The 16,339-nt window shown below is 39.8% G+C and overlaps 1 protein-coding gene across 2 annotated transcripts in view; it reads right to left on the reverse strand.

Moving 5' to 3' along the window:
• Positions 1 to 16,339, reverse strand: part of Golm2 (golgi membrane protein 2) — a 67,935-nt gene that overhangs the window by 1,021 nt on the left and 50,575 nt on the right. Inside the window, exon 9 of one of the 2 annotated variants that reach the window (XM_021153997.3) lies at positions 7,309 to 7,476. The exons of the other annotated variant lie outside the window; for it this stretch is intronic. Coding sequence (XP_021009656.2) covers positions 7,309 to 7,476 — 168 coding nt within the window. The remainder of the gene's footprint in view (positions 1 to 7,308; positions 7,477 to 16,339) is intronic. 2 annotated transcript variants of the gene reach the window in all.

Raw genomic sequence — 16,339 nt, forward strand, 5'->3', positions numbered from 1 at the left:
CCAGCATCTTAGCTGGTCTTATGGGGGTTTTATGTGCCTGTGAGGTCCTAGTTTAAGGTAGTTCCTATCTCCATAGTTCCAAAAAAGCCTAAGCTACAGGTGACACTCTTAAAAACCACCATCAGCTTTTCAAACTGTAAAGGTAATCTATGCTCGTCATGAAAAAATTAGAAAAAGAGAGAATATAAATTCTCCCCAATCTCAATATTCTCTACAAATAGCTTACTCATAACTTTCTAAACAGAGCACATGAACCAAAAGTTAGAGCTTTCTTCACCAAAAAAGAAATTATAGCTGCGAGACCCCAAGAGCCTTTTGAGCAGCTGTAATTTCATCTGTCAGCTGCCATTTTGCAAGTTCTGTTTATTTCTCAATAGTTCTCCCCCCCCCAATTTTGATATATAACTGTTCAAAATAATTAAGATTATGTTAGAATAAGAATGAAGGGGAGGGGGTGTTAGAGAGCTGGCTCAGCAGTTAAGAGCACCGCTACTCTTCTGGAGAATTCAGAGGACTGGGTTTGCTTCTCAGCACCCACATGGCAGCTTACAACTATCTGTAACTCCAGTTCCAGAGGATTGGACACCCTTACAGAGACACACATGCAGGCAAAACATCAATCAATATACATGAAACAAAAAATAAGTAAATTAAAAAAAAATGAAAGGTTTAATTAGGAGATGGCTTTGTGCAATGCTTCCTTTTGTTACTTATTTCTTAGTATCACTCATAATTTACTGACTACCATACTGAAAAGCAGGGTGGTTCTATGGATATGCTTTTGTACGTACTACTGGGAAGTTAAAATCATACACTGGACTATTATAAATTAGGGACCATCTTTGAATTTGAATCATATTGAATTAACATTTTTCACTAATTCTTGGAGAATTTCATACAATGGATGAACCATATTGACTCTGACTCCTCACTTAAGATCCAAGCTGCCCTATAACAGTAAGTTTTTGAGACAACTTCATTATGTAGCTCAGGCTTGAACTCACAATTCTATTTCAACCCTCCATGCTATTTTGGGCTTTCTAAAATGACCAAACAACCCAACTTTCTTTTTCCTTTCAACAACTTCCCTGTTAAAATCATAGAATTGTGAATTCACACCACCATTTTGTAATACATTCTGAATATTGATCACTTCTTTTGTCTCAGGGGGTGCTAGGGACTGAACTCTGTCTGCATACTTGTCAAGTGTTGTCCCACAGGGCTCCATTCTCAGCAGTTTATACCTGTTAGCTCACTTGCTGTTTGTTTCATCTGGTTTTGTGGTGTTGTGGGCTCTGACTAATTGCTTACTGAGCCACATCCGTACATTGCTTTTATTTTTTTTTAAGATTTATTTATTTTATTTATATGAGTACACTGTAGCTGTCTTCAGACACACCAGAAAAGGGCGTCAGATCTCACTATGGGTGGTTGTGAGCCACCACGTGGTTGCTGGGAATTGAACTCTGGATCTCTAGAAGAGCAGTCAGTGCTCTTACCTGCTGAGCCATCTCTCCACCCCTGCTTTTATTTTTTATTTTGAGATAGCATCTCATTAAAAATTGCCTAGGCTGGTCTTGAACTTGTAATCCCCTGTACTCGGCCTGGGATTAGAGGTTTGTGCCACTAGGCCTTGTGTGATGATCAGTTATCTCTAAAGTAAAATGCAGCCCGGACCTATAATAACATTTGTAAAACCTGAAGTTACACTATATTCATATTTGTGTTTTGTAATTATGATAGTCACTTTCTTATAAAAAAACAAAACAATACAAAAAACCAAACACCTCACCAAAAATCACACTTAAAAGAAAAAAAAAACTTTGATTTTTAAAGGGAGCACTTTTGTAGAATGCTCTCTGGAGAACCTGAGTTATGAAGCTTCAATTTATGCCCAGGAGTACATCGTTTGAAACAATCACTTTTAAGACAATCACTATAAAGCAATGGAACATTTTGAAAAATTCAACACAAAATTTACTGCAGGAAAAATGTTATTATTTTTGTGAATTTTTACATGAATAAATACAAAGACAGACTGAGATAAAAAACAAAGGTTCAGGGATAAGGAAACACTGGAATCTGTTCCTGGATCAAACACGCATGCACCAGCTAGTTCCACCCTTTGGACCTGCCCTGTGCCTTCTCAGTACAAGAACAACTGTCTTACCTCAAAGTGAAACGATGGAACTGCAGTCTCTGGTTGCAAAGTCCTCTATAAATAGAAGGGAGGTTTGGCAACTTCTGTCTACGTTCTTTACTGTGCACATACATGTGTGCTTGTGTGCGCATGTAGCTAAAGACTGATCTCGGGAGTGGCATGTGCTGGCCAAGAACTCTACCACTGAGCTATCCAGCCCCAGTCTTTCTTTAGCACAATTTTAATACAATGCTGATATACACGGTTTTCAAGAATTCCAGAGGACTTTTGGAATATTGCAGTGAGCATCTTTTAATTCTTTTTTTTTGTTGTTGTTTTTGGTTTTTGTTTTTTCAAGACAGGGTTTCTCTGTATAGCCCTGGCTGTCCTGGAACTCACTTTGTAGACCAGGCTGGCTTCGAACACAGAAATCCACTTGCCTCTGCTTCCCGAGTGCTGGGATTAAAGGCGTGCACCACCACGCCCGGGGCAGTAAGCATCTTTTAAACTAACTATAGTCTGTTTTCAGTGTAGTTATTTTACCCAGATTTCAAGTTTCTATCAACAACTTCTTTATGCTTAACTACAAGCCTATACAATTACCTGACAGAATACAACTGACACTCTGACACTAAATACAGCAACTGAGTGTTTAATTTCTTTTTTTTTTTTTTTTTTTGGTTTTTCGAGACAGGGTTTCTCTGTGTAGCCCTGGCTGTCCTGGCACTCACTTTGTAGACCAGGCTGGCCTCGAACTCAGAAATCCGCCTGTCTCTGCCTCACGAGTGCTGGGATTAAAGGCATGCGCCACCACGCCCGGCAATGAGTGTTTAATTGCTACAGAAAGTAGCAGAACCTGTAAGCAGCTAGCCATGAGGAAACAGCCAAAGAAACACAACCAGAGAAATAAGCAGCATTTGTGACATCATTGCTAAGCTTACTGTTAATGTAAGAAAGGACTAGCAACTAAAGAGCTCCTAAGACAGAAAGGTTCCCAGAATCACAAATTACCCTCTGGACAGAGGCACTACCTACCCTTCAAAGGAGGCAATCCAGAGAGAAAATTCTAATGTTTTCTTTACTTAAAAAAATTATTGAACAAACACTTAAACCGTGCTTTATAGAATGACATAGTCTGTTTTAAGTGTAGACTGATACCAAACCATGTAGTCCATATAACTTGTTAGATAAGTACATATATGTCTGCCTTATAGTTGTGGGAATTATGGCACAAACCATAGTATTTCCAAGCTCACAGTGTCAGCAAGTGAAGGAGAGCCAATTCAAATCCAGGCTTTTAGCACTGGGTTGCAGGCTGAGCTTCCATTTGCAGACAATGCCTAATGTTTATTAATATTTAACAAATAAATGGGGAACTTCTTTGATTTTAAAGAGTAAAGGAAACTTACAAATTTCTACCATCTTTTTAAAGAGATTTTTAATTTGGGACTGGAGAGATGGCTCACCAGGTAAGAACATTCACTTCTCTTCCAGAGGACCTGAGTGTTCAGTTCCCAGCACCCACAATTATCTGTAACTCTAGTTCCAGGGGATCTGATACAGACACACACACACTGAGCTACAAATACACACACACACACACACACACACACACACACACACGAGGGGTGGCAGAGACAGACAGGCAGACAAACAGACAGAAAATTAAAAATAAAAAGTTTTAAAGATTGTATGCATATGAGTGTTTTGTCTGTGTACCATCCACATAGGCTGGAGGCCAAAAGAGGGTGTTGACTTCCCAGGAACTAGAGTTCCAGGTCGTTATGGACTACCATGTATATATATATATGGGGCATCAAATCTAGATCCTCAAGAACAGGTGAGCCATCTCTCCAGCTCCAAGTTTTTACCTTCTTATAACAGTAAAGAACATGTCTATCATGTTTTCAGACTTATTCTTTTCAAATTTTTATAATAATACAAATAAATTATTTCCTTTAGAATACTCTGAGTTTGAAATAAAACTAAGTCATTATAACACAGGAAAAAGAGGTCTTATTTAATTTTATAAGCAAACACTGGAGGTGACAGTGCTGAGTCCAAAGTCACAGAGAGCAGAATAAGGCTGGAGTGCTTTAGCTCCCTAACGGCCGGAGCTGCCACTTCACAGTCCTGATAGAGTGTATTTAACTAACACAATCTTAGCCTTTAGCTGGAGTCTCTAATCCTGTATATTCCACATCTCAAAAAATTGCTTCCACAATCAGCAGAGCAGAGCCTGTGCTTACAGCTTTATTAATGCTTCAAGGTCCTTCCTTCCCCTTTTCTTTCTCTCAAGGTTTTGCTGCTAGCGAGATGGTTTAACAGTGACAGTACTGGCTGCTCTTCTAGAGGACCCAAGTTCAATTCCTTGCACCTACACGTTAACTCCAGTTTCAGGAGATATAACACTACTTCTGTCTTCTGGCATCAGACACACATGCATCCAAAAGACACATAAAATAATAGGGAAGAATTGGAAAGGAGAGAAAAGGTGTGGCTCTGTAGTTCAGAATAGCCTAGTGCTCCCTCTGTCACCTACCTCAGCTTCCTGAGTGCTGGGATGACATGTGGAGGCTATTATGCCTAGCCACACTTCAGGGTTGTTTGTATGCATGTGTTTGTTTTTATTATTGGTCAAAAGGTTCCAACCATGAAAAAAAATCATTTTTTCTTTCCTGAGGGTAGATGTGCCTCAGGCATTTTGAAATAAAAATTGTATTTTCCTATAGTATTTAAGTTATTCACAACAATTCCACTGAAATTTCTCGATGAAAAAGTGCACACAGACTTTCTTTTAACTCCAATATGTGGCTTTGTCGTCTGCCTGTCATTCCCACCCCTACTTGTCAGTTCTAAGGCTTGCTTGTGAGAGCATTGTAATTATGTGGGCACAATGACAAAATGATCTCAACTCTGTGAATTCTGACCCTGCAATAACACCTGAATTTAACTTATTAAGTTAGGGCTAGGTCTATCTCCCCACTCTTTGGACAGTTAATAATGGATCTTAAAAAAATCTTACAAGTATGTCTGAAATTATTTTAGGTCTTTAAATACTCCTGTTAAAGTCAGTATATCCAATCTATTCCCCTTTTCTGGGTCTGCTGTTCTTGTTTCTTTCTGTTCTGTGTGAGTATCCTTGTAGTGGTGCAGTGCACTTCCTGACACTATTACTAATGGATACCAAAATAAGATAAACATTAAAGAACAACTTTCAACCCAAGCAAGATTTACTTGCAAATACTGAAGTAAAAATTTAGGCCTGGGGATGTACCTTAGTTATGAGCATGCTCACCCATCACATGTGAGGGTCTGGGTTTCTTCCCCAGAACCACATAAAACTGGACGTGGTGGTGTGTTTTTAATTCCAGCACGTGGGAGATGACAGCAAGAGGATCAAGATTTCAAGGTTGCCTTCAGCTATGTACCAAGTGTGAGGCTAGACTGGGCTATAATAGATCCTAAGGCTCTTATATTCCTTAGAACCAGTGAATTTATTATTTGTTTTGCAAAAGGAAAAGCAAAGTGTTAATGAGAAATGGCTGTGGGGAGGATACAGAAAAGGAGACAAGTCACTGAAGATAAACCACTCACTGTGCATAAACCCATACAAATATTAAATGAAATTCTCTAAATAAAAATTAAAAATTCAGGCTTAACACAGGCAAAATGTAAGGATTATTAATACTTGAAATAAGAGCCATGCTTGGTGGCACACGCCTTTAATCCCAGGAGGGATTTAGGGAGGCAGAGGCAGGCGATCTGAGTTTGAGGCAGCCTGGTCTACAGAGTGAGTTCCAGGACATCCAGGGCTACACAGAGAAACCCTGTCTCGAAACCCCATTCCCCCCCTCAAAAAATACTTGAAATAAACTACTCTAATAAAAACCTCAAAATTATCTAATGATCCTTAGTGCAGGGAGAGGAGACCCTTCAAAATGCAAGCAAGCAAGCTGTGACAGAGTTACAGAGCATTCACCACGTTCAGTTGTGAGGATAGAGCCAAGGAAAAAGCATGGTATTAATAGCTAATAGCATTGTCTGGGTCCCGAGTACAAACACTATGGGAGAGTGGACACAAAAAGAACACGAATTAAATACAAGGTAAAATAAATGAAAATTCTGCTCTCTAAGAGCTTACAATCTAACTGATGATATGACAGCCATGAATGACAGGGCCATAAAGTAGTGCAGATAGAGGCGAACAAACGTAGCTCAATAAAATCATAAAAGCAATGAGGAAAGGAAAATTGATGAGAAAAGATGATGTCCATAGAGAACTCCCAGTACTTAGTAATCTCTTCATCAATAACTATATTTATCCTTAAACTAGGGTGGACCACAAAGCGATGCCTAAGAAGTGCGACTCCTGGTTTTCCCTTTTATCCTGAATCTATAGGCAAGGGCAGTTTTATTATTCTCTCAAGTTAAAAATCTTACATTTTCCCTAAGACCTTAAGTAACTTTTAAAGATTCCAAAAATACTACTGAAAACAAGGAGGCAAAAAAGAAATCCAAAGCCCCACTATAGCACAGCAGTGTGGTCTGAGGTGTGCACACAGTTAAGAGTCTGAACTTCTACCAAGTTAAAAGCTCAGAAGCAACAGTTAACAAGAAAAAAAAAAAACCGTGTTGAATCTGTGTATTAAACATGAAGACAAATCTTATAAACCCTTCACGAAATATAAGTATGTAGGTTCTCAGAACATCTGGCCTTCTAGTGTTCCATCAGCAGCAGAGTACATTTCTGTTCACTATGGAGACCATATTTCAATTGTGGCTTTGCTTTAACAAAAAGCCTGTCAAGCCAATATCTATACATACTTGTAATAGTAAATGTGTTCCATTGAGATTAAAAAAGGATGTTCCCTGACGGTATTTGCCTCAAGTGACACCTACGTTCATTTCAAACAATTTAATTCTAAAAATTTTGAGGACTTGGCATTTCATATTATCACATCAATAATATATGTAAGATAATCTAAAAATGGAAAAAACTTAACTTGTACTTATCATAAAATAGTTCTCAAAGCTGAAAAATTACACAGAACCTCTTAAGATTAAGATACTACTATGATTACAAGTGGGGAAAATTCTACACAAATTCAACCAAAACCTAAGAGGTGAGTTTCACGGTCACAGCATGGAAGCCAGGCCAGGCTCACCTTGGACGTCTTCCTCTCCACCATCACCATCTTCTTCCTCATTGTAAGCCAGCTCAGCCTGCTTGTCTGCCTCATACTCACCTACGTTACCATCATCCCCATTATAATCCGCCAGTTTAGAGCCATGCTGCGGATCAACAGGGGATTCATTCTCATCAAAGAACCGGCCTGTGAAGTAGGCAGAGGATTAATTCAAGTAAAGAGCAGAAAAGAAGGGACCTAAACTGAAGACAGATGAGAAAGCAGGCAACAGAAACCCAGCAACTTTCAGGGTACTGGTCACAAAAGAACACATTTTATGAAGGTTACATAAGACAAAAATAATTAAGAATGAAGAGTCAAAATATCTTTAAAAAAGCTTATTCATCATACTCATACTACAAAAGAGTAGTGGCTTGTACCCACAAATAAAATTTATTCTAAATTTTCTCTTTTGTGTTTAGTATTTCCTATTGAGATCTAATGTTTTCTGCCAGCCATGGTAATACACGTTAATCCCAGCACTTGGGAGGAAGAGGCAGGTAGATATTTGAGTTCGAGGCCAGCCTGGTCTACAGAGTGAGTTAAGTTTAAAAAAAAAAAAAAAGTTACTGCTGTCTGTCTTTTTGTTCAAACAAAATCTTACGACTATGTAGCTAAGGCTGGTTTCCCCAGTGCTCGTGACTTGAAGGCATTCTTAAAGAAATGGTTTCTTGTTTAGAATCCCTTTTCTACTGACCTACAATTTCTTTAATGTAAGTACTGGTTGATAGTGACACTTTGGGCTGGAGAGATGGCTCAGTAGTTAAGAACACTGACTGAGCGGGGCGTGATGGCACTCGCCTTTAATCGCAGAACTTAGGAGGCAGAGGCAGGCGAATTTCTGAGTTTGTGGCCAGCCTGATCTACAGAGTGAGTTCCAGGCCATCCAGGACTACACAGAGAAACCCTGTCTTGAAAAACCAAAAAAAAAAAAAAAAAAAAAACCAAAAAACAAAAAAATACTGACTGCTCTTCCAGAGGTCCTCTGAGTTCAATTCCCAGCAACCACATGGTGGCTCACAACCATCTGTAATGAGATCTGATGCCCTTTTCTGGTGTGTCTGAAGACAGCTACAGTGTACTCATATAAATAAAATAAGTTAATTATTCTCTGGGAAAAAAAAAAAGAACAAGCAAGCTTTTTTTAAAAAAAGAAAGTGACACTTTAAAGAGGATAAATTATTGTATTATTATATAGAATATACACTTAAATATATAGTCATTTACTGCTATATGAAATACCATTCATGAATAATTTGAAAATTATTTTTAAAGTAATCAAGAGTTAGTTCTATGCAGACAAACTACCACCATCTGAAGGCTAATTCACATTTCTTTAGTAATACTGACTCACCATAGCCATGAGTTTCTACAGAGGCTTTAGCAGATGGCACAAACTAGAATCCCTACTAGTGTTTGCCTTGAAAAAAATCCTAACTTATCCTTCCTTTCTCCTAGTTCATGGTTTTTAAATGTTAATGGACCTCTTCCAGAGGTCTTGAGTTCAATTCCCAGCAGCCATCTGTAATAAGATCTGTAATAGATGCCCTCCTCTGGTGTGTCTGCTGAACTCACATATATAAAAATAAATATATCTTAAAGAAAAAGAAAAATAAGCCGGGCGTGGTGGCGCACGCCTTTAATCCCAGCACTGGGGAGGCAGAGGCAGGCGGATTTCTGAGTTCGAGGCCAGCCTGGTCTACAAAGTGAGTTCCAGGACAGCCAGGGCTATACAGAGAAACCCTGTCACAAAAAAAAAAAAAAAAAAAAAAAAAAAAAAAAAAAAAAAAAAAGTTAATGGAAGCTTAAAGAAGTTGGTCTATGTCAAACCATTATATACTTTTTCTAACAATCAAGAAGGGTAATAAACCTAATACCTAACATAAAAAGGTGTTCAATACCTGCACATTTAAAAGCAAAAATAGAGCCAGTGAGGTGGCTCAGCAGGTAATGGTGAGTATGTTTCTCTGACACACATATTCCAAACTGAAATATATGTGCATCTAAGATCTAATGCACAAACACTCCTAGCTCTCATTAGCCGGGAACTAAGCTCAGTGGTAGATCACATATCTAGAATGTGACTATACGCTATGTGCTCAACTCCTACAACTATGACAAACAGAGCAATAAAAACGCCACACAACTACTTCAACAAATTTAACGTTAAGGACGGGAGAGATACTCAGCTGGTAAAAGTGCTTGCTGCGAAAGTCTGATGACCTGAGTCAATCTGGGAACCCACAGTAAAGGTGAAAGGAGCCGGGCAGTGGTGGCGCACACCCTTAATCCCAGCACTCAGGAGGCAGAGGTGGGCAGATCTCTAAGTTCGAGGCCAGCCTGGTCTACAGAGTGAGTTCCAGGACAGCCAGGGCCACAGAGAAACCCTGTCTCAAAAAAAAAAAAAAAAAAAAAATGTGAAAGGAGAAGCACCGCTCCTACAGTTACCTGACTGGCCTCAAACTCTCTTTGAGTGCTGGGATTAAAGGTGTGCACTACTACATCCAGCTATGATTTTATTATTTTCTTCTAACTATATTCCAAATAGGCGAAGGTATATTTGGGATTGAAGTTGAAAGTTAAGCCTACCTGTTTACTTAGAGATTATAATTTATAGGGATACCAGACTCGAATTAAATTTTGCAATTTATGTTTTATTGCACTCTATTTATATGTTCATAAAATTTTGTCAAATTTCTTGCAGAGATAGAAAGCTTATGACCAGTGGCCACATTCACCTAACATGGAGTTGTGGATCTACATGATTTTTTTTAAATTGGAAATGATTCCCAATACTCTTTGGGAGAAGGAGGTTGTTTTTTTTCAAAACAGGTTTCTTGGTGCAGTCCTGGCTATACTTGTACTGTGTAGACCAGGCTAGTCTCAGACCTCACAGAGATCAACTTGTCTCTGTTTTTCAAGTGCTGGGATTAAAGGAGTATGCCACCACCATCCAACAATCCCCTATATTTATTACATTTATTTAGTGTGTGTGTTCACACACCTGCTTCAGTGTGTATGTGTTGGTCAAAGTACAGCTTGGCCCTCTCTACCCCTACCATGTGCCTTTTAGGGATGGAATTCAGGTCCTCAATAAATTTGCCTATTTCATTTCTATTTCTTTTTTTTTTTTTTTTTTTTTTTTTGAGACAGGGTTTCTCTGTGTTCCCCTGGATGTCCTGGAACTCACTTTGTAGACCAGGCTGGCCTCGAACTCAGAAATCCGCCTGCCTCTGCCTCCGTAGTGCTGGGATTAAAGGCGTGCACCACCACTGCCCGGCTCATTTCTATTTCTAATTCATTTCTATTTAGGAATTATAACAATCTTTTTTCTGTCTCTGTCTCTCTCTGTCTCTCTCTCTCTTTCTCTGTAGTATGTGTGTGAATGTTTGTGCAGGTGTGTCTTGGTACTCACAGAGCACATAGGAGCGGGAATCCTCTGAAGCCAGAGTTCTATATAGGCAGCTGTAAGTTACTGATGTGGGGACTGTAAACCAAATTCAGATTCTCTTCAAAGAGGATATGTACTCTTAAATGCTGAGACATGTCTCCCCTGCCCCTTTTAGATTTGTTTGTTTATTTATTGTGTATGTTGTGTTTGTGATGTGTGTGTCTGTATGTGTATGTGGTGAGTGTGATGTGTATAGGATACCTGCATAGGTCAGAAGATGTAGGATTCTTTGAAGCTGGAGATATAGGTGGCTGTGAAACATAGGTGATTGAAAACAAACTCAGGTCTTCTGCAAAAGTGTAGGCACTCTTAACCTCAGAGCTCATCCCTAGCTGTCCCCAAACCCCTCCCCGCTTAAGATAAAAGAATCCCCTAACTGAATCTGGAGTTCTTCATTTCAGTTAGGCTAGTCCACTAGTGAGCCCCTCTACCCTACTGATTAAAACACACACACACACACACACACAATTTATTTTCTTGAGACAGGGTATCTATCACTTTGTAGCTCTGACTGGTCTAGAGCTCACTTGTAAATCAGACTGTTCAGGAACTGTCTGGGCCTCAGGAGTTCCAAGATTAAAGGAGTGTGGGCCTTATAATTTTTAAGTATAAGAGAATACAAAAAGTTCAGGATTAAGAATCTTGTAACAAAACATATAAAATGAAGACATTAACTATACATTAAATATGATTATGTTAATAATTTCATTGTTTATCTGAAGAAATAAAGTTAAAATACTAATAGGACATCTTTATGAGTGCTTAAATGCTTGCTAGACTGGGAAAACAAGAAGTGAGGCACTAGTGCTATCAGAATCACTACTGTAGTGAGAACACAAAGTAAACAGAGACTTAAAGAACAACGTGACAAGCTGTATATACTAATGTAAGTATGCTCTGTGGCTTGAAGTAGTATGAGAAGAGAAACTGACATGAGTTAGGGCTGCACCAAATTCGTGACCATAGAGTGGCAGTTCAAAATATGGTAAAGGCTTGCTAAAAACATAATAAACACTACTAAAGAGTATTCCCACTTCCAAATGGCAGTCTTGGGTTTATGAACTGAGTGGTAGAGCACATGCCTACTATGTGCATGCCCTGGACTCTGCTCCCAGCACCTGAGCAGCACTCCCAAGGTTTAACATTTACGGGAATAACGTGTAAGCCAAGACCTGCCATCCTCATAGCAGTCTGAGCAGATATGTGGAAGCTTTATCCCACTGGCTGGCTTTCACAGAGCAGGAAGGTGGACTTGTCTGCACCGGAGCACACAAGTCATCATTGGTCTCAGCCAGTGTGAACCCTGTGATCATCAGTCTTATCCAGCCCTGAACCCCGAGAGCTACCATAAGGAATGGCCTGGCAAGACAAGCCCACAGGAGGAGCAGTGTCATCAACATCATAGAAGTAACTATTTTCTGATCAGATGTAAGGCCTGTTCCACTGGGAACAAGAACCTGTGGCTGCACAGGTCATAGGCCCGACAGGAAAAACCATTATTCTCCAAAACAGACACAGGGTTGGACCAACTCCCAGTGGCTTATCATTATATGGACAGATGATTCGTCTCTCAGCCCTCATCAGTGAAGCACTAAATCCTACGAGATTATGATGAACGCAGATATTCACGATTGGTCAAGGCACAAAGAGTAAGACTGCAGAATGTCTAACCCTAGATGAGGCAATGTATGTCAGACCTCCTCATCCTCTCACAGCTCTGGAATCATTGTGGAAAATGGGGAAAAAAGAATGTAAGAGGAGGTGGAGGATGACTGTAAGGACACAGTGTCTTATGAACTAACAGGGCAGCTATATATAAACCTATGAACTCGAACAGTTGTTGACAGCAGAAACAAATCCCAACAAAGAGAGCTAAGACAGGCACCAAGTCACACCCATAGCTAAGGAACTACTGGCAACTGATAGTTGCTGGGGAAGGGAGAAGTCAGGTGTTGTTTGTTTGTTTTGTTTTGTTAGAGTTTCTCTGTGTAGCCCTGGCTGTCCTGGAACTCCCTTTGTAGACCAGGCTAGCCTCAAACTCTGAGATCCACCTTCTTCTACCCCCTATGGATGGGCCCAAAGGCATGTACCACCACTGCCTGGCAGGAGAAGTCATTTTTAAGAGTGTAGTTCCCTACACCAAGTAAACCACACTAAAGTGGAAGGCCACACAAAGAATACATAGGCAACATGAAAGACAAAACTGGGTAGTCAGGAAGTGGCATGAATCTGAAGATTTAGGGCAGGGGTCAATGGTCCAAACACATTGTATGAAATTCTCAAAAATATTGAAATTTATGCCGGGCATGGTGGCGCACGCCTTTAATCCCAGCACTCGGGAGGCAGAGGCAGGCGGATTTCTGAGTTCGAGGCCAGCCTGGTCTACAAAGTGAGTTCCAGGACAGCCAGGGCTACACAGAGAAACCCTGTCTCGAAAAACCAAAAAAAAAAAAAAAAATTGAAATTTGTTCTTTTTACTTATGTATTTATTTAAACAAGGTCTCATTGTGTAGCCTTGTTTGTTTGTTTGTTTATTGGAAGAGGGTCTTACTGTGTAGCCTTGGCAGGCTTCGAACTCACTTTGAAAACTAGGCTGCTTTGAAACCACAAGATCATTCTATCCCTGTCTCCAAAATGCTGGGATTAAAGGTGTGTGCCACTACCCCTGGTTCAAACTCACTATGGAAGCTGAGATTACAAACATGTCTGTTTTTAAGTAGTGCTTGTACTCAAAGACAGGACAGGGATTCCTGCATGCTAGGCAAGCATTCTACCAACTGAGTCATATCCCCTGCCTTGGAACTCTTCCATATTTTGGGAAGGAATGTATTAAGAAAATGGTGCAGCTGTTATGGAAAACAGCCTGGCAGTTCCCCAAAAAGCTAAACATAGAATTATTATGTGACTCAGCAATTCCACATCTAGGTACATATCCAAAAAGCTTCAGACAGGTGTTAGCAGGAAATCTGTGCATGAATCTTCATGGCAGTACTCCTTAAAATACTTAAAAAGGAGAAATAAGTCAAGTGCCCATCAATAGTTGAATAAACAAATGCATCCACACACTGATTATAAAGGAATAAAACAGTAATACACAAAAACAAACAAACAAAACCAGTAATACACTCTATACCACTCTCAGAGCTAAAGCCTGTAAGAAGCCTGGAACTACAGGGCAGCTTGAACCTTGCACCCTCCGGCCTTTACCCTCAGATGCGAGCTCATTGGAGTGTACAACCACATTTGGTTTAAGGCCATAGATTTTATGAAACAACTGTAAGAGCAGACTGATGGTTGCCAGGGCTCTAAGAAGAGAACAGAGAAATGACAATTTAATGGGTTCAGGGTTCCTCCAGGGGATGAATATTCAACTCCCAGCACCCACGTGGCTCACAACTGTCTGTAACTCTAGTTTCAGGGAACCCAGAGTCTACTTCTTATCCTCTGTGGGGACCTGCACATGCTTCATTCCCAAAATACACATAAACTTAAAAATTTAAAGAAAATACATAAATAAATAAAACCCTCTACCAGGAAAGGCACTAGAGTAGGATAAACATTTTTAAAGTCATTTGTTAAAGACTAATATCTGAATTTTTCTAGAAGATCTGATGTAAGTATATACAAACAATTTATAAAAATTTCAGGGTAAGCCAGGCGGTGGTGGTGCATGCATGCCTTTAATCCCAGCACTTGGGAGGCAGAGGCAGGAGGATTTCTGAGTTCAAGGCCAGCCTGGTCTACAAAGTGAGTTTCAGGACAGCCAGGGCTACACAGAGAAACCCTGACTCAAAAAACTAAAAAACAAACAAACAAACAAACAAAAAAAAACTTAAAAAAAATATCAGGGTAATTGCTTTAAAAAAAACAATATATAGATTACATACCAGGAAATCATTAAAATAAAATTCCTCATATAAAACAATATAAGTAACCACTTATAGGCTAAAGAGGAGGATCTCTTGAGGCCAGTGAACTAAACTCCTGTTCAGGTCAGCCTGGGCAACATAGTGAGATCTTGCCTCACAAACAATAAAATACTATTTTTAAAAACCAAGTCTATCAGCAAGGCTAGCTCTGAACCCAGACCCTGTACATGTTAGAAGTGTGCTACCACTGAGCTTCACATTCATGCGCACTAATGTACCCAAAGGGACTCTTATATCCTAAATATCCTATAGGAGATTAAAATGAATGTGGGCAGACTGCAGGGCAGTGGATAACATTACCCATCTGCAGTGGCCCTGAGAGCCACTCTAAGGACGCATGAGCTGCAAAGCTGATCGAGCATTTGACTCAGTAACTTCTTTGATCTACACTTGAATTTAAAGTAGAAGGAATAAATAATCTGAAAAGAAGCATGACAATTAAAAGGAGAAAAATGAAATGATCTAAATAGTAAGAGTAAAAAGCACAATGGAATATAGATATTAAAAATATGTGAGCTGGGCAGACGGCTCAGTGGGTAAATGTATGCTCAAATATGAAGGCCCAAGCTCAAAACCTGGATTCCTGTAACTGCCAGACCCTAGTGACTGTATTCCTATGGGTAGATGGGAGGCAGAGACAGGAACAGCTGGCCTGGCGAATACTGTAGAGAACAACCAATGAGCATCAAGGCAAAGGCAAGAGCCAGAGTGAAAGTGAGGCACTCCTGAAGCTGTCCTCTGACCACGTAAACACTGTGGCACAGGGCCACAAACAATGTATGTATTTTGTGTGCATGTGTGTGTATTTTAATGACAAATATAAAATTAATGGAGAGATGGCTCAGCCTTACAATGGTCACTTTTCCAGAGGACCTGGGTTCAATTCCTAGTACCAACATGGTGGTTCACAACTGCCTATAACTCCTATTCCATGAATCTCACACCCTCTTCTGGTTTCCACAAACACCAGGCACATAGGTAGTACAAAGACATACATGCAGACAAAACACCCATACACATAAAATAAAATTAAAAATAAAATCAAAAGGTATGTAAGAGAGCTGGTGTAGTAGTATATGCCTGTAACATCAACGCTTAAGAAGCTGAGTGGGGGGCTGGTGAGATGGCTCAGTGGGTAAGAGCACCCGACTGCTCTTCCAAAGGTCCAGAGTTCAAATCCCAGCAACCACATGGTGGCTAACAACCATCCGTAACGAGATCTGGCGCCCTCTTCTGGAGTGTCTGAAGACAGCTACAGTGTACTTACATATAATAAATAAATAAATCTTTAAAAAAAAAAAAAGAAGCTGAGTGGGCGAAGACCACAAGTTCTAGGTGATCCTAGGCTATAGAGCAAGATCTTGCTCCCATCAGCCTACAAAGGGCATCTAAAAAATAATGTCAATTGAAATGAATTTAAAAACAGTACTTTGGGGGCTGGAGAGACATTCAGTGGTTTAGAGCACTTGCTATTCTTGCAGAGAACAAGATTCAGCTCTCAGTACCCAAATAGTGACTCATGACTGCCTGTAACTCCAGTTCTAGGAGGCCCAACACTGTCTCCTGGCCTCCAAAGGTATTGCATGTACACGGTACATATACATACATGTAGGCAAAATACATACAATTT

Source organism: Mus caroli, unplaced genomic scaffold, assembly GCF_978045245.1.
Source record: "Mus caroli unplaced genomic scaffold, Mus_caroli_1 scaffold_2, whole genome shotgun sequence".
In the NCBI taxonomy this organism is placed as follows: domain Eukaryota; kingdom Metazoa; phylum Chordata; class Mammalia; order Rodentia; family Muridae; genus Mus; species Mus caroli.